Source organism: Pelobates fuscus, chromosome 5, assembly GCF_036172605.1.
Source record: "Pelobates fuscus isolate aPelFus1 chromosome 5, aPelFus1.pri, whole genome shotgun sequence".
Lineage (NCBI taxonomy): Eukaryota > Metazoa > Chordata > Amphibia > Anura > Pelobatidae > Pelobates > Pelobates fuscus.
Window position 1 is genome coordinate 101,175,540 of NC_086321.1, and position 23,861 is coordinate 101,199,400.

Below are 23,861 nucleotides of genomic sequence, written 5' to 3' on the forward strand. Positions count from 1 at the left end.
CACTAGATCTGCTTCTGATAGCTTTTGTTTGCATGACCATATGTTATAACTTACACTAGATCTGCTTCTGATAGCTTTTGTTTGCATGACCAGAGTGCAAGTCTGGTAGAGATGCCCACAGCCTTTATGGCAGAACTTTCTTCTCCAAAGTCCCTTTTACAATCCAGACCTTTGGGGTCTGTCTATGATGGCATGGAAATTGAACATGTTATTTGACATTCCAGATGTTTATTGGATACGTTTATTGAAACCTTGCTTCCGACTTTCAAGTCTCTTAATACCTGCATTTATACCTTGCTGTGTGTTATTCGTATAGGAACAGGTGGGAGCCTTTTTAAATCTTCTTATTTTGGATTACTCCAGGATAGCTTAGACAAGGGTTTGGCCACAAGTACATTTGGTAAGATTTTATCTGTTTTGGTGCTTTTGCACCATAAGCTGGTTTCTCTTCCAGACATCCAGACTTTTTTGCAGTCACTGTCTGTCAGTATTGGGGTAACCCCTACAAGGATGTTGGCCAAGGATGTTGGCCAAAAAAGAAGCAAAAACAGGATACATATACCAGACTTTAGGGTGGCCGGACTTGACGTATGCCTAAAAAGGCAAGAAATCGTAGTAAAAAAGGAGGCTTAGGTCAAGGAATACAGAGGTACACAAGAATGAGAAAAGAAGCTAAGGTCAAAAGGGATACAGAGAGTCAGAATAGTCAAAATACAAAACCAGGTCAGCAACAGGAAAAACATAATAATAATAAAAGCACTCTCAAGCTAACAAGAACCACAACAGGGAAATAATTCACAGCAAGGGGGGAACTTATATAGGGCTAGAAAGAATACTATTGGACACCACCATCACCCTACACCAGGACACACAAAGAGGTGTGATCTGTGCAAGCCGTCCAACAAATATGACCTCACTAACAGGGAAGTATAAAGTGTAACACCCACAGGGTCCTGTAATTTCAAAGGAAGCCTGTAGGTTGCGTGCGGTTGCAATGGAAATCTGGAAGTCTCGCGGATAGTGCAGATAACGTGGTGTTCACCCCAGTGAGAGCAGCATGGAAATGGGATATTCGTGGCTGCCGCGAGGCACCCCCCGGTATGACACTGGCAGGGATTAAACCTGTGGTATGGCATAACCTGGCTTTGGAGTCTCAACCTGGTGCTCCGGGTGCTGCGATATGTTTCTTTTGAGCGTATACATTCAGTAGATTTGAAGTTATCTTGGAGGAGACTTTTTTTTCTGTCAGTTTGCCCTGCAAGGAGGGTTTCTAAATGTTAAGCTCTTTCTTGCAAGTCCTCTGCTGTTTTAATAAGGTTTTTGCACGTATTCCTTTTTTCCAAAGGTTATCTCCGCTAATATTAACCAAGAGATTGCTCCCTCCTTTTGTCCTCCACCAGTGAATGACGAGGAGAAATCATTGCATAGTATTGTTTGTGCCTTGTTAGTATGTTGAGGCCATTAGACTTTTTAGTAAATTCTATTTCTTGTTTGTTTTTGTTTTTCTAGACATCATTTGAGTTTGACTGGCACATACATTATTTATATAGCTCCAACATATTTCACAGTGCCTTGCAATATTATAAAGGGGAATATTTTGCAACAAACTAGTCACTATTACACATAGTGACAGGGATTAATAGGTTGATGAGGACACTGTTTGAACGAGTTTACCCACGAAATCCATGATTCAAAAGGCCTCCCTTGAACAGGGTCACTGCTCGTAGGAGGCTATCTAGTGAGACTTTCACCATGAGACTTCTGTTTACCAAAACTGAAAGGCAGCCAGTTGGTCTTCCTTGAATACATTATCTAAATGTTATAGTTTTGGTGGTTTTCAGTTGGTTGACACTGCCTTTGGCAGACCGTTGTGACCTTTTTGTCACCATCATTGCTCATTTTATACGTGGCCTCATATCCTGCTCTGTTTCATGAATTGTGGGTTCTCACTATCCAAAGAAGGAAACAAAGTTTGAGTCTTACTTGTCAAATGAATTTCCTTTTGCATTGCGAGACACTAGAAGTCCCTGCCCTTCATTGATTGTTGATGCCTCATGTATGTGCTTCACTTGCCCTGCTTGCTTTGTTGGTTCTTACTGCTTTCCTTTCTCCTCCTCTTGGCCATATGGAGAAGTGAAGATTCTAGAAGAGGAATTAGTGAGGAAGGAGTGTGCTGAAGCCTTGCATTTCTCTTCTGGTTTGGTGGGACTTTATCCTATATATTTGATTTGTGGGCTCTCACCAACTAGAAGGAAATGTGGTCTGGTAAATGTAGTTATTTTAATCTATGAAAGAATCTGTGTTTAGTCACTAAAGATATTAAAGAGGCTCTGTGACACCCCCACTTTGGTTGTGACTGTCCATTGTTGATGCTAAAGGCAGTAATAATGACCTGAAACTCTCTCCTTCACAGGCACTGTCATTTTTCTTCATCTGCCAGGAGTCAATATCACTTCTGCACAAGTTTAGACTGTGACTTGAACGTACACAAGCATGTTTTTCAGTTAATACACAAAAACCTCAATTTACTAGGGTGATTTAAAAGAAAAACTTGATGTTCAGCTTTAAGCTAACATGAAATACCATGCAGGCCTTATTATATAAATGAAAACAAAAAAATAAACTAATTCACAGCTCAACACCCCATGTGAAGTATTTTAATCGTGTAGACCTTTAAGTCAGCGTTTTATGTGTCTCTGTATTTGTGACCTGTCTAACCCCTAATTCATATTAATTCATTTCATGCAAACATTCAGATATCATGCACCTGCTGTGACCTTTAGGATCAAGCTATGTTTACCATCACTCAATAACTTTTTTGCTTCTAATTTCATTATTTATTTATTTTTGTTCTTTCTTTATATCCTATACACAGACTGGTTTAGCAGGAGCTCCAGCGAGGGCTGTGTCTGCCGTAAAGAATATGAACCTTCCGGAGATGCCGCGGAATATTAACATTGGGGACATCAGTATAAAAGTGCCAAACTTGCCCTCGTTTAAATGACCTGACCCTTCACTGTTAATATAATAATCTGATATGTTTACTAAATAAAATTTAAAAAAATGAAAAAAATACCTTTTATTGAGTGAAAAGTGTAGGAATTCTGTAGATTATATGTGGAAATGTATAACTGATATAGTTTTACTCAGCATTGCAAACACTAGGAAAAGTATGATTTCCATATTGCATTCCTATGCCTCTTTGAGTGCCAGAAGTACTAGCAAACTGAATAACAATGTCCTGTATCTTGTAGTAGATTGTAATGGCACTTAAACAGTTAAGGCGTGTCTTGGCTTTTGACCTATCCTGGAAAAAATATTTAATATGTATTGTTGTTGTTAAAGCCACAGTGTTATCTTTTCTATCCACTTAACTTCTATAATTAGATGCTGAGCATTCCATGTTGATCTAGATTACTTGAGAATGTGTAGTGTACCACGCACGAGAACAGTTAGATAAAGATTTTTTTTTTTTTTTTTAATTTCCAACTTAATTAACTGGTTCTGGACTCCTTTGTGTTTGAAAAAATATACTACAACTTTTTTATTATTATTATTTTTATTGGTTTCTTGCTCCTTGGCATGGATGGAAATAAAATCTAAAATAATATTTGAAAACTGTAATAAACCTGCTGAGGTTGTAGTGTCTTGGATTTGATGTTCTGTAAAATAAATATTTTATGAATGTATCGGTTGTCTATTTCCGCCGCATGTAAAGGTAAAGGTGGGTTTATTTTTGCTTGTTTTGTTTTTGGTTTCTGTGTTTTTGTTTTTTATAAGCTGAATGTATTGTGAGCCAAGTTACCATTAAGTTCAAACCATAATCACTCTGTGTTCTGACCGTTCCCATTTCCATGTTCGTGTATCAAAGGGTCATGGAATAAAAATGAATATTCATTAAACGCACTGTCTGATATCAAAACCACCTACTGAAAGGGACAAATTGATGTTTTCTGAAGCATAATGTGCATAAAAAGCATTCTATACTTTATTCATGTATATAGGTTGAGAGAATAGCTGTGTGTCTTTTTACATGGTTTCCTGAAGTTTTTCACTGTGATGTAGTGCGACTCTTGATGATCCAGTATGTGACATGTGAATATAAAAACATATAAACTGCCATGACTTGCATAGGGATATATACAAAAATGCTTGATTTTTATGTAATTTTGCTGAGGTTGCTGACCACACTCTCCTCCAGCCCAATCTGCAAATCCATTTTAGAAAGCTTGAGGGACATCCTCAGGACCATGTAAGCACTTTCCCTAGCTGTAAATGATGTGCCTGTTCAATACATTTTCTGCTCTGCAGCATGGCTTAAAGGGACACTCACTCCCTTGCCCAAATAATAAATATATATATATTTTTTTTAAATTACTGTTCTTATACATACACCCCAATGAACACATGCATGCATGTAATTATGTGTTTTTCATTGGGGGCATATCTATAAACTGTCTGCAAAAGCTGCATCTCTTTCATATCTGAAGCCTTTTCCAGCCCTCCCCTTCTAAACCTGCTGAGACTTTCTGTGGCTGTCCAATCACAGACTTCCCAATGCAGCTCAATGAGAAGTCTTTGCCAGGATGGTGCTTTGAGCTATTGCTGCCTCTTGAGTTAACCTCCGCTAAACTACCAGAAAGTAACAGGTCCAGTGGTTTGATTGACTGACCGCCACAGAGTGTAACAAGGTTCTTCTATAAAAGTGCAGATTTCAATTGAAATCTGTACTTTTTGTAAAATAAAATAAAAAAAAGAGGACACCCTCTACACACTTAAAACACTTCTTAAAGTTCTTTAGTATCCCCTCATGGTCTTAGGTTAGTGAAACCGCTACTTCCTGGCCCCATCTACTTCAGAAGTCACACTTACACAAGATATCTGAAACCTAGTCGGTTATTTTTTTTTAAATCTGATCTGATTTACTGTTTAAATTGGAAACTGTGGAAGCATCAGCCTCTTATACTTTTACTTTTTTTTTTTCCCTTCTTCTTCTTCTTCTACGTTAGATATGGGATGTTTATATACCTCAGTCAGACATGATGAGGGACGTAGCGCTGTGGAACTAGCGCTAGAGAACCTGTGATTTTCTTTGGGAAGGTTTTAGTTGAACCCCCTGCTATATATGGAGGCCATTGAAACTGCCACATTGATGAATGTAGAACCCACTTATGTCAATTTGTTCATTGATAATGTAAAGGAAAAGTAGATTTGCTCACATCTACAAAGGCCCAGTGGACAGTTTACTCATACTTGTTGATTGTCTTATCATCTGTGCCCCTCATTTGAAATTTGCCCTTACATTTAACGTTCAAGAAATAGAATTTCTGGTTGCAAACATTTGCAAAAACGGTATACTGATTGATTAGAATAATATTTTACTCTTTGGGAGTGCCCATCTTTCCAGTCTATTACAAAATTGAGAGAGGAATTGTTTTGGATGATACTTTATTTGCTGAAAGATTAAATAAGATTGTTAAATAGAAGTATCTCTCATAGGGTTTACAAATCGAATTAAATGCTGGTAAAAGCTTAAAGGGACACTATAGTCCCAGAACAACTACAGCTTAATGTAGAAAAGGCAGCATTTACATTGCTCCCTAGGGACACCTCCAGTGGCAGTCACTCAAATGGCCATTAGAGGTGCTTCGCGGGTTGTGCAGCACTGACATTCAGCAACTCCATGCAGAGATCCAATGTATCTCTATGAGGAGAAGCAGATTGACCACTGTGGCATTTGGTTCTGGCCCGCTTCCTTGGCTGAGATAATCAGAATTCTGAAGCTCTCAGCAAAGGTGGTGGAGCAACCCTATAATACTATAGGGTTGGGAACACACATTTGTATTCTTGACTCTATAGAGTTCCTTTAGAGGGGACTGAAACGTGTTTCTCAGCAAAGGCCAAAAAATTAAGAGACTGATTTATAGTATCCAATTTAGTACACATAACCAAGAGATCTTTATATTTATAGAAATATATATATATATTTTTTTTTTTTTTAAAGCGGCATATCCTGACATAAAGCCCTAAAGTGATTGGCCAAAGCAACAAGGGACAGCCTCTAGGGCACCTTACATCCACAGTGAGCAGAGGTGTTTGCCATGTTACCACATTTGAACCATTGCAATAACTTGATAGATTAAATCATGTGAATTTGGTTAAAACCTGACAAGTTAAAACCATCATAAACCTAATTGAGCAAAAATATTTTTTCTATGATTTTATATTAGATCTTTTGCATACCCAAGATATGATGCTTAACCCCTTAGTGACCAGACCGTTTTTCAATATTCTTACCGTTAAGGACCAGGGCTGTTTTTACATTCCTGCAGTGTTTGTGTATAGCTTTTTTTCCCCCTCTTACTCATTTACTGTACCCACACAATACTGTTTTTCTTGCCATTAAATAGTCTTTCGAAAGATATCATTATTTACATCATATCATATGTAATTTACTATAACTTTTTTTTTCATAAAATATGATGAAAAACAAAGACTTTTTCTAATTACAAACGCCAATAAAACACCCATGCTAAATAGTTTATAAATTTTGTCCTGAGTTTAAAAATACCCAGTGTTAACATGTTCTTAGCTTTTTTGTTTTTGCAAGTTATAGGGCTATAAGTACAAGTAGGACATTGCTGTTTCAAAATATATATTTTTTAAAATGTATCAATAGTGACGTAACACTGTTATCTGTCATAAATCTCTGAATCACACCTCACATGTACATATTTTTTTTAAAGTAGACAACCCAAGGTATTGCAAATGGGGTATGTTCAGTCTTTTTTAGTAGCCACTTAATCACAAACACTGGCCAAAGTTAGCATTTATATTTGTTGGTGTGTTAAAAATGCAAAAAAAATATTATGAACGCTAACTTTGGCCAGTGTTTGTGACTAAGTGGCGATTAAAAAAGACTGAACATACCCCATTTGCAATACCTTGGGTTGTCTTCTTTTGCAAATGGTATGCCATCATAGGGTTAACTCTCATTCCTAGGCTACCATACGCTCTCAATAGCAACAAAAATTAAGCCTTATATTTGAACCTGTAACTTTCAAAAACACCATAAAACCTGTGTATGGGGGATACTACTGTTATACTCGGGAGACTTCGCTGAACACAAATATTAGTGTTTCAAAACAGTAAAACGTATCACAACAATGAAATCATTAGTGAAAGTGCCCCTTGTGTGTGAAAAATCATTTACATTGACAATATCATCGCTGTGATATGTTTTACTGTTTTGAAACACTAATTAAAGTTACAGGGTTAAATACAGTGCTAGCAAATTAAATTCAATGGACTTTCTGAATGGATTGTCAGGCAGGTCCCTCAAATTGCAATCAATAAAATCAGGGCCGGCTTTAGGCGCCCAGTGTGAAAAATCTTCACAGCGCCTCACCTTGCACCCGTCCATGTATATTGTGTGCGCATAGGAGTGTAGTGATTGTATAGGGGATTTATTAAATTAATAATGATTTTAAAAAATATATTCATTCCTCCTTTCCTGTTCTTACCTATTTGCGAGAGGAGCATGCTAATCTGAAGTACAGACCATGCGTAACTGTCTTGCAAGCTCAGGGACTTGCAGCAGTGTCCTGTAATCTGCGGCAGTGCTCTGATTATCCCGAGCTGAAAGATGGCTACTTTTGGTCTGCAGCCCATAGAAGGGCAGGCCAGAAGTGCCAGACTGCCTCCTCTACATTACAGAGGAGCAGACTAAGTATGTCACATAATACTGTGAGCGGTTTTGCTTTAGAGCTCTGGATTATACTTATTTACCTTGACCTCTTTGGAATAAACATTTGTAGTAATGTACTCCTTCTCCATTTATCACAGAGCTCCACAACAATAAAACTCCCATTAATGTGGAGCTTTGTGACAAGATCATACACTACACAACAATACAACTCTAAGTAATGTGTGTATTAGTGTATCACCGAGCTCCCTAACTATAAAACAGAGTAATGTGCATTTTATATACCAGAGCTCCACTGTAATGCAACTCACTATAATATGATGTAATGTTTGTGTTGTCTATGTATGTGATAGGTGTGATGACTGTGTGTGATATTTGTAATGGGTGTATTAACTGTGTGTGATATGCGTGTATTGGTTGTATGTGATATTTGTGCTGTGTGTGATGGATATTTAATTCAGATAAAAATATGCGTTTAGGCCTATGTGCGAATGCAGGTGTATATTTTTGCAGGGTTATGTGCACACAGTCCCACAGTCAGATGCACACCGTTATACATATACACTGTCAAATCCACCACATGCACACAGGCAGAAACACACAGTTACAGGCAGATAAACACACACACACAATTACAGGCATACATACAGTCTTACACACACACACACACACACACACTCACTTACATGCAGTCACACACACACAGGCAGACAGTCAAACACACAGACAGACAATAACACATAGTTACCTCTGTTCATTATAGAGGAGTGGAGGCAGTGCAGCTCCTGGAGACTGGTTGTTGGGGAAGCAGGCTCCCCCTGCAGCAGTTACCCGGCACTTTTAGCTCCACCCCTGCTGCATGGCAAGCTCCATCCCCGCCACAATATTGGGGTTTTGTTTTTTATAATCCCGGTCGTCCATGTGTGGGCTGTGTCGGCCGCATGACTCCCATGGCGCCCTGTGCAGATATATATTTATATTTTTAACAAATATATTTTTATTTTATTTTACAATGCAGGGAGACTGCATGTCAGTTCAGACAGCACTATGGATGCCTATTGCAGCCATGTGACGGCTCTTTCAGAGCGATCACATGGCCCGCAGCGGCCTAATTTGCCGAGGTGGGACTGTCTGGGCTGTCAGGCAGTCCCCCCAGACTGGGAGCAACACGGATCACCGGCAGGGGAACGTCGGTAATCGGGTAAGTACTAAGGAATACCTAGTACGCCTGTGGTCCTTAAGGAGTTAAAGGGACACTGTAGTCACCAGAACAACTACAGCTTATTATATTTATTCTGGTGAATATAATCATTCCCTTCAGGCTTTTTGCAGTAAACACTGTGTTTTCAGAGAAAATGCAGTGTGTACATTACAGCCTAAGGATATCCTCACTGGCCACTTCTCAGATTGCTACTAGAGGTGTGCAGCACTGCTATTCAGTGTCTTCACTCTCTGCATGGAGACACTGAACTTTCCTCATAGAGATGCATTGATTCAATGCATTTCTAAGAGGAGATGTTGATTGGCCAGAGTTTAACTTGTGCTGGCTCTGCCCTGATCTGCCTCCTTGAGGAGCTCAGCCAGGCCCGGACTGGCCATCGGGCACACCGGGCAAATGCCCGGTGGGCCGCGATGGCCGTGGGGCCGAGGCTGGCAGGGGAGATCACAGGATCTCCCCTGCCAGCCCCAGCAGGGCCAGCGCGCTACCCGAGCGCCGGCCCTGCTCTGAGCCTCCATGGGCCGGTGGGGAGATCAAAGATCTCCCTCACCGGCCCAGAGACACTGACAGGCGGCCGCCGGCTGTGGGGTGTGAGGGAGGCAGCAGAGAGGACCGGCGGAGCTCAATCCAGCAGCTCCGCCGGGTCCTCTCGCGAGGTCTGAGCGTTGCCGCGGTTACCGCGGCAACGCTCAGATCTCGCGAGAGTGAACTCTAGCCGGCAGGTTAGAGTTCACTCTCACCACTGGACCACCAGGGAAGGAAGCTGCAGAAAGGATCCCCCCCAGGCAGAACGGCTCCTCGCAGGCAGAACGGCTCCCCCCCTCCCATGCTAAAGGTAAGAAGGGAGGGGGGGATATAACTTTCTTTTTTTTTTTAATTATTAATAATATATTTAAATTTTAAAAAAATAATTAATTATTAATAATATATTTAAATTAAAATATTGAAATAAAAAAAATATCACACCAACAGCCGCCCCCTCACACACACACATCACCCCCAGAACACACAGCCCCCCCAGACACACACATCACCCCCAGACACACACAGCCCCCCCCAGACACACACAGCCCCCCCCAGACACACACAGCCCCCCCAGACACACACAGCCCCCCCAGACACACACAGCACCCCCAGACACACACAGCACCCCCAGACACACACAGCTCCCCCAGACACACACAGCACCCCCAGACACACACAGCACCCAAACACTCACAGCACCCAAACACTCACAGCGCACCCAGACACACAGCGCACCCAGACACACAGCGCACCCAGACACACAGCACCCTCAGACACTCAGCACACATCACCTTCAGACACACACATCACCTTCAGACACACACAGCACCCTCACTCACAGACAGCACCCTCAGACAGACAGCACCCTCAGACAGACAGCACCCTCAGACAGACAGCACCCTCGCTCACACACATACACATATATAAAATAACCCTCAGTGAGTTAACAGACAAAGAAAATTAGAAACCTAGAATGTGACGGCAGATAAAAACACCCTCACACACAGCACCCCTCTTAAATACACACACACTGCGCCCCTCACACATACAATACGTCCAAATATATATATATATATACAAACACACACACACACACACACTACAGCACCCCTCACACTGCACCACCACACACATTACGCTCCAGATACACACTAGATCCCTTACCCTATATGCACTCTTAATCCTCTATATATATACACACAAACACACACACACACACACACAATCTCCTATACACACTCTGGGTCCTTTACACACTAGATCTCCTACACACCCTCTCTACAACCCCCTACACACACTACGTCACCTATACACACACACACACTACAGCCTGTATGCACACACTCGCTACATCCCCTATAACACTATGCCCCCTATACACACACTATATACAGCCCCTAGCCACACATATTACACCACAAACACAAATGAAATTGACCTATTTACACAATACCACACCACACTCTACACACACGTAATTTCACAAGCAGGCTCCAAACACATGCACCATACACTTTCCTGGCCCAATTGTCCTCTGGTATCCCACTTGTGGAGACACCAGAGACAATTTAAAAGCAAACACAGCGCAAGCCTTTTTCTAATGCCAGAGCTCTTCAGCGCGGCTCTGCGCATTGAACCAACTTGCTCACTTTGAGAGGGGGTGTGCTTGTCATTAGTGATGACAAAACACACCCTCTCTGGCCCCGCCCCCTTCTTAGGGGGCCGCTCTGATTGAAAAATGCCCGGGCCTAATTTTTTTCCCAGTCCGGCCCTGAGCTCAGCCTATGTGAAAGCATTGGATTCGCTTTGAATAACGCTTCTGATGATGTCAGCCAAGCAGGCAGATCAGGTGCAGAGCCAGCAGCAGCAATGCTGCAGAGTGAAAAGTAAGATTTTGCTATATTTAGGGGGGCTAGATGGTGGTTTTAACACTATAGATTCAGGAACACATGTTTGTGTGCCTGATACTATAGTGTTCCTTTAAAGTAAAAAGATTAAAATTTTATTCTCTGTAGTTTTTGCATTGCTGAATTATTAAAGTGCACTGGCTGCCGGCCCGAATGACTATTATTGCTTATAATGCCAAACTGGGTTACAAAATGTGCAGCTGTTTTTGAGAATTTAAAACATTGAGACATTTTTGTTAGTTTTAATATTGTCTAAGCAATATGAAAACCCTGGACAAGTGTTTAGCCTATTGAACTTATAGTCTCACGGGACTCCTTTTCTCATGGTGTCCACAGTTTTCCTAGCTGATAAATGTCTAATAATGGAATCTGATCTAGCACCGCTAAAGAAAGCCGTACTATGAGCTTGTCTTAAAGGAACACTCCAAACACCATACAGCTTCCGTGCACTTTCCCGGAGTCAAACCATTTAAGCAGTTCGACAATTTTTCTAGGTTCCCTGGGCACTTACACTGCATCAAGCGCTCCTGCAGAAGAAGCTAAGCACAGCCCTATACAGCAATCTTGCTTAGATGACCTAACCAAGTTCTCCTTGGAAAGAATCCAGGAGCAGCCAGTGGAACACAAGTACATTTTTTTAAACCATTCTTAGATTAATTTTTTTAGATTTAGTAAAGCTGGTTCCAGCTGTTTTCTTGGGCGAAGAGTTCTGGCAAGGAATGTATCCATCCTGTATGCCTTTTCAAAGAAGACTCTGCACAAACAGGCCAGCTCCCTTACAACTTAGTCTACAGGGGTGCGTTACAGAGCCATTCTGACCACCCTGAGTGTGTCCAGGGACTGTGGGTTAGGGGCAGTCTTGTGCCCTTCTTCAGCTGTATTTAAAATTTTTGTAAGTCTACAAACTTTTTAGTTTTGATCTATCGTAATTAGATGTCCTCTAAGAATTGCGTTGTGAGCAGGACAGACGGTGGAGGGGGCTAACATCTGGGGTAACATTAATGTGGAAGTATTACTGCAGTTTGGCGGTTCGGCCTCCATGACCATGGGGATGGTGCTCAAAAGCTTTCAGTGGCAAGTGCTTTATCTGCATGACCTGACTAAGATTTGTTGTAAATGTCTGCTCTTTGAACTATATGCACAGTTTTCCAGGATATCAAAAACATATCCATATGGGAGTAAGCTCTGTGTGAGAGGAGTAGAAAGTATAGTCCCCTGTGTCGGGGATCTAAGTTCTCCAGATGTCAATTAGATCGCAGGAGTCTATGAAACTCCTGAGAAGTTTGTCTGGCCCACCTTCCCCAAGAGAGTGTCAGCTTCCAAACATGGTACTGTATTACAGTCTCCAACCACAATTGGTATCCTGTGTTGAGACGCCTCATTAAACTGTAGCTTTTGACTTGTAGTATGAAGTAATAGTCCTACCCCATTGTGCTTGTGAAATGATCTGGAGGCGAATTATCTATCCAAAGTCCAGTCTTTATGTGTTATATTAAAGGATTTAGCAAAGTGAGATTCCTGAATAAAGACTACATCTGCGTTCCATCTCTTTAATTCTCTGAACAGTAAAAAAAAATGTTTGGGGGCGTCTTAATAATTTAAGTGAATTATTTTAAGTGTCATATTGGGGAGATATTTTATGGATATAACTTCCATATGATGAAGTATGAGACCACCTATGCATGGCTTCAGAGCATTTCCTGCTGCAGTGGAGGAGAAGGAATGATAATGGGAGGGAGTAAAGCAACAGATAAACAAACAAACAAAACGATTTACATAACAAGAACCCTGGACTAACTCTTTGTGATGACAGCCCTGTGGCAATCGAACATCTATCACCAATACCAATCTAGTGAGCGTGAAAAATTAGCCGTGCAGGGGGGAGTTAGTGGAGAGAAAATAAACTAAAGGCTGATTATATTATGGAAGCATTGAGTTTGCTAAAGCACACTCTGTTGGGGAGTAACCTTGTATGGAATATCTAGGTCTCTTCTCATACAAGCATCTGGCAAAGAGTTAGATTGTGTTTCTGCGACACAACAAACACCAGCAAAGTACATAGATAATACATTAACTTGCGCAAGCAATGATATGTTCCAACACTGCAGATCCCTGCACTAGCCTTGAATATCCTGACTAACAGTGGTGTTTCTGGCGGGGTGACACATATGGGGCATCAAATTGCTGTGCCCTGTCATTGCCTCTAGAAAGCCTGGAAACCATAGAAACATTACATTTCATAGAAACATTTTACATTACATTTCCTGTATGTATTTTTTCGCTCTATTACAGGCTGAGACGAATTGTGATCCCGTAAGGACCACTATAGGCACCCAGACCACTTCAGCTTAATGAAGTGGTCTGGGTGCCAGGTCCCTCTTGGGTTAACCCTGCCTGCTGTAAACATAGCAGTTTCAGAGAAACTGCTATGTTTACATATGGGTTAATCCAGCCTCCAGTGGCTGTCTCATTGACAGCCGCTAGAGGTGCGTCCGTGCTTCTCACTGTGATTTTCACAGTGGAATGACGCCAGCATCCATAGGAAAGCATTGAGAATGCTTTCCTATGGACTGGCTGAATGCGTGCGCGGCTCTTGCCGCGCATGCGCATTCAGCCGATGATGACCGAAGGAGGAGGAGAGTCCCCAGCGCCGAGGAAGCCCGGCGCTGGAGAAAGGTGAGTCTTTAAACCCCTTCCTCCCCCTTTAGCTCGGCAGGAGTGGGACCCTGAGGGTGGGGGCACCCGCAGGGCACTATAGTGCAAGGAAAACAAGTTTGTTTTCCTGGCACTATTGTGGTCCTTTAAGTCAAGGGGTAAGTTCACCTTCAACTATGGGGATGGAAGGAGGCAGAATTATATTTTAAAATGATTATTTAAGGTTTATTTTTTTTAAATTTGGTTATGATTCTATTTTATATAATTTACATTATATTCATTTACACACTCACTGTGTATTATTGTATGCATCTTTATTTTCATTTTATGTTGTTTCATTTTAAGTTTCTTATATATTGTCCATGCACTGGACATGCTTTTATTCCTTAATAACAAGGGGCTGGACAAATCCTTTGATTTTATGAGTACACTGAAATGTTAATTATTTTATAAGAGAAAGAGGCTGCCAAAAAAAAATCACGTAAAGCCCGTAGGGCAAGAAACCATAACACAGAATATAGGCATGCTACGTAAATGTAATCACAATAGTAAATTGATGGAAGATATATAAAAAATATATGGTTCACGAAACAATATCCATCTTTTTTGGATCTGTAAAATCTAAAAAATATAGGCAGTTTTTGATGGAAGTTTAATGGAACAACTAGCTAACCCCTTAAGGACCAAACTTCTGGAATAAAAGGGAATCATGACATGTAACACATGCCATGTGTCCTTAAGGGGTTAAAGAGAGGACACAGCTGATTCTCTTATGTGATTCTCTTTTGAACAAATAAAGTAGTTATTTTTTTGCTAATTGGAATATTTTCTGTGTTGCTTTGCACATCTGCATTTAATTTCATAGATAAAACATCCAATTGTGAGTTTCTTCTGAGTGTTATATGGCAGAGGAACACCTTTGATTTATCTCATGGGTGAAATGTATTACATTCTGTACTGAAGACGTACTGGTTGTTGTTGTGGCCATAATTTTGTTTAGAAAAGCTTGTTTTTATGTAATCTGCAGAGCCTGTGGAATCACATTTAACTCATACTTGTGCCAATACACAGAGAACATACTTATGTTGTCGTTTAAGTAAAAAAAATCCAAAAGGTGAGTACCATTCTGATGAAATAAAAATCACGGAATATTTTTTCTAATCTATTTAATGAGCAGAGTTTCCAGAGATATACATATTATATGAGATAAATAGATTTCAGACTCATTCGTAAAAAGACAATAGTGTGTAGAGCCCTGGTCACTTGAGTTACAAAAATACCGAAAAGAGAAACTATGATCACGAGCTTACAAAAAAATGTTTTTGTGATAATGGGGTCTTCCCAATACACCACACCAAAAATTACAAAATAATCACACAATGAAGTGGTGGCCAACCAAAACATGAAGTTAGGTGTTTATATGTTAGACCTTTTACCTTTCTACAGGTGCTCACTATGCATAAATAAATACATAAATAAATAAATAAATAGGATGAGATAGAGGCACAACACATGCCTACACAGTCACAGTAAAAGGTAAAAAGGTTTCGACCTGAGCTGCAGCAGCTCCACACTGTAGTCCCAGCAGTGTAGTACAGCAAACAAAGAAAAAACGGAGTCCCGCACATCCAGTGTAGTTGTGCACACCCAGGTGCTACTGCAATTTATTAGAGGACACAGTACAGATAGCAGACGTTTTGGGCACAAGCCCTTTCTCAATGCTAATGTTCTAAGGTGTACAAGTAATACCAGCAGTATATATACATAAAACAAGGGCCTACATAAACCAAAGTGCCGCCCCCCAGTAATTACACATAGAAAGAGAACAAGAAAAACTAAATTAATAAATACGTTAATAAAAAAATAAAACACCCGTTGAAGTGGTCTGGGTACAGTGTCCCAGCACCCGTAACCATGCAATGGTAATTATTGCAGTTTTTTTTATAAACTGCAACAATTATCTTTATGGGTTAACTCCACCTCTAGTGGCTGTCTGGTAGACTTTTGGTCACCTAACTGATGCTGGATGTCTTCATGCTATGCAGCGTCACTGGAATCCCCATAGGAAAGCATAGAACAATGCTTTCCTATATTGAAATCCTAATGCTGATGTCGACATGAAAAGAGAAATGGCTGATTATTGTGTTTTAGGATGTGCATTTACAGGCTATAAGCTCCAGTAACGCCATCACTATTCACACGGCACTTTACAACAATTCAGGCTGTTTATAGTGACCAGTCTCCTAGTTACCTACCTTACACGCTCAGAGCTACTAGACTTGACCCTATGTACTGTTTATTAAAGTCTCTAGTCAGTCGCTATTTATGAGCCTAGTAAGCAAGGGTATATTACTAGGATACTTTGGAGGTGAGCCATTAAGGCTTGATTGCACTATATATTTTTTTCTATTACATTTCTATGCTATCTAACTATTAATTACACTGACTGTAGAACATTTATGTTTATATCTACATTTATATCTATTTATTAACCTTATACTCCAGTTCATACTCTGCTAGGTTGGATCTTTCCAACTTTTTGAGAATTTTTGTTTTCCGTTATAAATTATCATGCCCATGTGGTTTATCATATATAGGGAAGACAGAGACAGCGTTATGGGAGCGCATCAGAGGACACCGGTCCAGTATTCGATTAGCATATAGAGACTTGACATCAGATAAACCCGTAGCAAAACACTTTTTGGAATACCAGCATCCATTGATGACTTTGAAGTTCGTAGGGATTGACCATGTCCCAGTACCTAGGAGAGATGGTGATCGTGGCAAATTATTGCTACAAAGGGAAGCCTTTTGGATACATGAATTGGAGATTCAAATTACATGCTTTCCTATAACCTTGCTATTCTGTAATTATGTTATTAATTTTCAATACTTGCTATTTTGCAATTGTTAAGTCAGAATGTAGCATAATGGTAACATTAATTTGGACTTTAATGTCATACAATAGTATCCATTATTTTTATTATCGTAGTTATATTAAGTAACTATAGGGCTATTTATATATATGTATGTACATTTTTACACAAGTGAATAGCAACTAATATTATCTCGTATAGTTCATAGGATGCCACATAATATTGGCAATTTTTTTTTTTTTTACTCAATCTTTTTTGCTATATTTGCCAAATGCGGCATCTTTATTTATTTAGTAAGCTATGAATTTGTTTTTACAAGTCCAGTTTCATTGTTTAGTATACATTTTGTGTACTATTAGCTAACGGCTAATATATAATATATTGTTGTTGCGGACCGTTTTGCACACAAGGGGATAAAACCCAGCTTAGGCGATAATCCCCTTTCAGATAGACCAGCAGCTACTGCAATCACCAACCTCCCGAACTCCAAACTGCACGTATTCACCAACTCTCGAACAGCAGACACACGAACCCTGGAAGCAGCCGAACAGGAAAAGCAATACGAACAGCTTACACTCCTGGCAATCGGCATACAGTCAAATTCCCCCCAAGAATGAGACAACACTTCAGCTTCAGGGTTAAACAGCAACAACACTGATTTATTCACACAACAGGCTTATAAAGGATTCTCCCATGCAAGGGAGGGATTAACAGTACACCAAACATACATGTGTTACCTCCCACACATCTCACAATCCCTCCCCTCTGGCCTGGAGATAATTGGGGAAGGAATCTAATTATCTCCAAGGACAGAGGCAAAACTCCATTACCCACATGGCAGACAAAAAGACAGTAAAAGACATAAAATTACATACTGATACATTTAACACATAAAACACATATTTCTACATATCCCCAGATAGCTTAGAACTGAGCGCACATTATTAGGTGAATGGCACTCAGATCACACAAATACAGTTTAATTGCCATGGAGCCAAAGTCTATAACTACACGAATGGGCTCCATGGCATGGCTATCTGGGTTAACACATTCACATAAAGTTGGGTCCATAGTCCAAGGCAAGAGGCGGGCAAGCAGCCCCCTCCAAGGACACATGGCGAGGTCGGTTTCGCCACACTTCTCCCCTTTACCCCCCAGACTTACAGGGTATCTGACCTCCTGCCGGTCAGTGCCCTGGTTAGTCCAGCAACCCACCCACGAAGCACAAACAGCAGTACCTCCCACCCACAATAAATGTTTACTCCACCTGGATAAAGTAGCAGCTTGTCCAGGTTCCTCACCACGGCTGTGCGGGGAGCTGGTAGACTGCCTTGGTGGGTTGCTGAGTGGGCAGAGACCAGCGGTACTCTGCCCTGGTGCCAGAGCTACCACTGAAGTAGCCTGATTGGAGCCTGGTTGTGGGAGGGGGAGACCCCTCTGGGTACACAGCTCTGGGGCTGGGGGACAGGACCGACCATCCCTACCCCTTGTGCTGCAAGTGCAGAGACTACGGTCCCATCTGCACTGTTGGGGGGGTGACATCTCCCCTTGGTGGGTTAGGCTGCCGCTGGAGAGAGGGTGTAACAAGCTCCTCTCTCTGAACTGTAACCTGCCGCTGGGGAGAGGGGGTAGCAGGCTCATCTCCCTGACACTCTCTCTGCTGGTGGAGAGGGGGACCAGCTGTCTCCCCTTTCAATATTTTGTCCTGCTGCTGGGGTGCGAGACTGACGGTCTCTGCTCCCTGCAGGACACTCTGCCGCTGGGGAGGAAGGACGGCACCTTCTGCTCCCTGGGGTACACACTGCAGCTGGGGAGGAAGGACGGCACCTTCTGCTCCCTGGGACACACACTGCCGCTGGGGAGGAAGGACAACACCTTCAGCTCCCTGTAACACACACTGCCGCTGGGGAGGAAGGACAACACCTTCAGCTCCCTGTAACACACACTGCCGCTGGGGAGGAAGGACGGCACCTTCAGCTCCCTGTAACACACACTGCCGCTGGGGAGGAAGGACGGCACCTTCAGCTCCCTGTAACACACACTGCCGCTGGGGAGGAAGGACGATACCTTCTGCTCCCTGGAGTACACACTGCCGCTGGGGAGGAAGGACAACACCTTCAGCTCCCTGTAACACACTCTGCCGCTGGGGAGGAAGGACAACACCTTCAGCTCCCTGTAACACACACTGCCGCTGGGGAGGAAGGACGGCACCTTCAGCTCCCTGTAACACACACTGCCGCTGGGGAGGAAGGACGGCACCTTCAGCTCCCTGTAACACACACTGCCGCTGGGGAGGAAGGACGGCACCTTCAGCTCCCTGTAACACACACTGCCGCTGGGGAGGAAGGACTATACCTTCTGCTCCCTGGAGTACACACTGCCGCTGGGGAGGAAGGACTGCACCTTCAGCTCCCTGGGATACAATCTGCTGCTGGGGAGGAAGGACTGCACCTTCAGCTCCCTGGGACTTACTCTGCCACTGGGGAGGAAAGACGACACCTTCTGCTCCCTGGGGTACCCTTTTGAATCCCCGTAATGCACTCTGCCACCGTATAGGGCGACCGATACCTTTGGCTGGATCTGCCATGAACCGCAGGTACTCGTCTACCTGGCTCCTTACCAACTCCATGAATTTCTCAGAGGGGACAAATGTAACGAGAGCCATCCGCGAGGCATACTCTTTGTCAAACGCCTCCTGAGTGTAGCTGGGTGCCATGCTTGCTCTGCTGAAGTTGGTTTCCTTTGAAGATCGGGTCGCTGTACGGGTACTAGCGTTGCCCTCAATTTGTAATCCAGGAATGGTGTTGTCTGTAGCTGTCCCTCTGGTTGTAGGAACGATCCCGCCGCTTGCCACCAATTGTTGCGGACCGTTTTGCACACAAGGGGATAAAACCCAGCTTAGGCGATAATCCCCTTTCAGATAGACCAGCAGCTACTGCAATCACCAACCTCCCGAACTCCAAACTGCACGTATTCACCAACTCTCGAACAGCAGACACACGAACCCTGGAAGCATTATTAACATAATAATCATATCCCGGCTCCCAGCCTCACTCTGCGGCGCGCGAGGGAGCTGAGCAGACAGCTCAGGGGGAGCTCTCTCTCACCAGCCGCCCGCCAGCAATCAACCCAGCAGCCACTGGACCACCAGGGAGAAAGAGACCCCCCCCCCAGCAATCCCAAAGGTAAGGAGGCTGGGGGGAGGTTACGTTTAAAAAAACAATGTGTGTGTGTGCCTCTGACTGTGTGTGTGTTTGCCTGTTAGTGTGAGTGTGTGTGTCTGTTAGTGACTGTGTGTGTGTCTCTGACTGTGTGAGTCTGTTAGTGAGTGTGTGTGTCTCTGACTGTGTGAGTCTGTTAGTGAGTGTGTGTGTGTCTCTGACTGTGTGAGTGTGTGTGTCTGTTAGTGAGTGTGTGTGTGTCTCTGACTGTGTGAGTGTGTGTGTTAGTGAGTGTGTGTGTGTCTCTGAGTGTGTGTGTCTGTTAGTGAGTGTGTGTGTGTCTCTGACTGTGTGAGTCTGTTAGTGAGTGTGTGTGTGTCTCTGACTGTGTGAGTGTGTGTCTGTTAGTGAGTGTGTGTGTGTCTCTGACTGTGTGAGTGTGTGTGTCTGTTAGTGAGTGTGTGTCTCTGACTGTGTGAGTGTGTGTGTCTGTTAGTGAGTGTGTGTGTGTGTCTGACTGCGTTTGTCTCTGACTGTGTGTGTGTGTCTGTTAGTGAGTGTGTCTGTTAGTGAGTGTGTGTTTGTGTGTGTGTCTGCTAGTGAGTAAGTGTCTGCTAGTGAGTGAGTGTGTCTGTTAGTGTGTGTGTCTGTTAGTGTGTGTGTGTCTGTTAGTGTGTGTCCATGTGTGTCTGTTAGTGGGTGTGTGTGTCTGTTAGTGAGTGTGTGTGTCTGCTAGTGAGTGAGTGTGTCTGTTAGTGTGTGTGTGTTTGCCTGTTAGTGTGAGTGTGTGTGTCTGTTAGTGAGTGTGTGTGTATCTGTAAGTGTGAGTGTGTTTGCCTGTGAGTGGGTTGTGTGTCTGTTAGTGAGTGTGTTTTTGTTAGCTAGTGTATGCGTATCTGTCAGTGAATGTGTGTGTGTGTGTATTTAGAAGGCAGGGCGGGGGGGGGGGGGGCGCCTGGGTTTTGTCCTGCCTAGGGCAGCACAAAACCAGGATACACCACTGTCTGCAGTACAATACAAACTGCCTCTATCTATATACAGGTATCAGACTCCAAACTTTATTCTATTCTACTTTGCTATACAAGGTGCCCACAAAGGCACTATTCTTACTACTTTATTCTTTATCATTTATTTCTATTTTATAGCCTTATGGCTATACACTATACACATGTGGGTCACTTACTTTGCGTAACTTCAGCTCCCACTATTAATGTATATAAGGAGTAAGCCTGCAGTTTCAGGATTTGGAATCTGCCAGTAGGACGAATCTCACAACGATCAGGCAGTTGAGTATTTTCAGGCAGCCAAGTCTACTTTTATGCGGATAACAGCATTAGTAGGGCAAATATCACTTGCTGGCAATTAGTCTGTGCTTTCTTGTTTACCATATTGCCCTTTAGCAACCTGCAACCTGATTAGCACTCTATTCTATTATTTCGCCATATGTGTTCCATGCACTCTTGATACATCGGTATACACTGTCTCCGTTAGCTGCATGGAACATAATAAATGCTACAACATTCAGTATCAGACACATGTCTTATACACTGTTGCACTGAATTGTTGCCCAGACAGTTACTGTCTCATAGGGCTCTTTTGATACCTTCTGTTAATTCATCTTTTCTTATTTATACTGGGCTGGGGATGACCCAGCGGTCATGGTCCATGTTGGTACCAATGACAAAGTAAGAGGAAGATGGAAGGTCCTAAAGAATGATTTCAGGGAATTAGGTAGCAAACTCAAGAAAAGGACCTCCAAGGTGGTATTCTCTGAGATATTACCTGTGCCACGTGCTACCGTGGAAAGGCAGCGGGAGATTAGAGAGGTTAATGCGTGGCTGAAGTCTTGGTGCAGGAAGGAGGGTTTTGGGTTTTTAGAGCACTGGGCCGACTTTGCGATTGGGTACAACCTATATAGTAGTGATGGATTGCACCTAAACGGAAGGGGGTCTGCAGTGCTGGGGGATAGGATGGCTAGAAGGTTGGAGGAGATTTTAAACTAGTAGTAGGGGGGGAGGATCATAGCAATCTACAAAATGGAGATAGGACAGAAAGGAGATGGGCTTTAGAACAGTATAAGGAGGGTGGAGACGGGGGGAGGGGCAAGCTCAGAACAGAGAAGCTATGTAATGTTGGTAATTCACAAAATAAACAAGAGACGCATGATATTAAATGTATGCTTACTAATGCAAGGAGCCTAAATAACAAAATGGGGGAACTAGAGGCATTAGCATACACTAAACAATATGATATAATAGGCATAACTGAAACATGGTGGGATGAGACACATGACTGTGCAGTTAACTTAAATGGGTACACATTATTTAGGAAGGATAGGAAAAACAAGAAGGGTGGTGGGGTATGTTTGTATGTCAACCATGATTTAAAGCCAAATCTTAAGCAAATTGAATGCGATGAGGAAAATGTGGAAGCTTTATGGGTAAATATCTGCTTGGGGGAAAAGAAGGGAAACCAACTATTGGTTGGGATATGTTATAAACCACCTAATGTTAATATTGACGAGGAACAACAGCTGTTTGAGCAAATTGAGAAAGCTGCAAATCTTGGTAACACTTTAATTATTGGAGATTTTAATTACCCAGACATAAATTGGGACATAGGGACTAGTAGCTCAGCAAAGGGAATTAGGTTTTTAAACTTGTTAAATGACAACTTCATGTCACAACTTGTACAAGCACCAACTAGAATGGACGCTTGTCTGGACCTGGTTTTAACAAACAACGTTGATCTTTTGACCAACATTCAAGTAGGTGAGCACTTGGGAAATAGTGATCACAATATAGTGTCCTTTGAAATAAACTCAAAAAAACAAAAGCACATGGGGTATACTAAAACATATAATTTTAATAAGGCCAATTTCAATAAGATAAGGGAAGCTTTACAATATATTGACTGGCATAAACTCTTTAGTGAAAAGAACACTGAGGATAAATGGATCATCTTCCAACAAATATTAGAAAGGTACATTTCTCAGTATGTACCATTGGGAAATAAGTATAAAAGAAACAAATTAAAACCAATGTGGCTTAGTAGAGAAGTAAAACAAGAGATTAAAAATAAGAAAAGGGCATTTAAAGCTTTTAAATCAGAAAAATCAGATGCATCTTATAAAAGATATAAGAAAGCAAATAATGCGTGCAAAAAGGCAATTAAACTTGCTAAACTTCAAAATGAAAAAATGATAGCTAAAGAGAGCAAAACCAACCCCAAAGCATTTTTTAAGTACATAAATTCCAAAAAAACCCAAAAATGAAAGTATAGGTACACTTAAAACTGAAACGGGGTTGTTAGTTAATGAAGACCAAGAAAAGGCAGGAATTCTAAATAACTATTTCTCCTCCGTATATATTAAAGAAGAACCCATGGCAATAGATGTGCAAATGATTGCTACTAAAAACTTGCAGAATAATTGTAATTGGTTAACTCAAGACAATGTGCTGCAGCAACTAAAGAAAGTTAATATAAACAAAGCTCCAGGGCCTGACGGTATCCATCCACGTGTACTTAAGGAACTAAGTGTAGAAATAAGTGAACCTCTGTTTTTAATCTTTCAAGATTCTTTTCTTTCAGGAAGTGTTCCGGAGGATTGGAGGAAGGCAGATGTGGTTCCTATATTCAAAAAGGGTTCAAAATCCTTGCCTGGAAATTATAGACCTGTGAGCTTAATTTCTGTGGCTGGTAAAATATTTGAAAGGTTATTAAGGGATAATATTCAAGAATTCCTTGAGAAGAATATGGTTATCAGCAAAAATCAGCACGGTTTTATGAAGCACAGGTCATGTCAAACTAACT

The 23,861-nt window shown here is 41.9% G+C and overlaps 1 protein-coding gene across 2 annotated transcripts in view; it reads left to right on the plus strand.

Annotated features, from left to right (window-relative positions):
* AP3S1 (adaptor related protein complex 3 subunit sigma 1) overlaps positions 1-3,902 on the plus strand; it is a 54,326-nt gene extending 50,424 nt beyond the window's left edge. The window contains exon 7 of one of the 2 annotated variants that reach the window (XM_063454108.1): positions 2,876-2,932. Coding sequence is in view for 1 of the 2 variants with exons in the window: in XM_063454107.1 (XP_063310177.1) it covers positions 2,876-3,004 (129 nt within the window). In the remaining variant the exon portion in view is untranslated. Of the gene's footprint in view, positions 1-2,875 lie in introns of both variants that reach the window. The other variant, XM_063454107.1, reaches the window with a different exon arrangement.
* Positions 3,903-23,861: the final 19,959 nt, after the last annotated feature.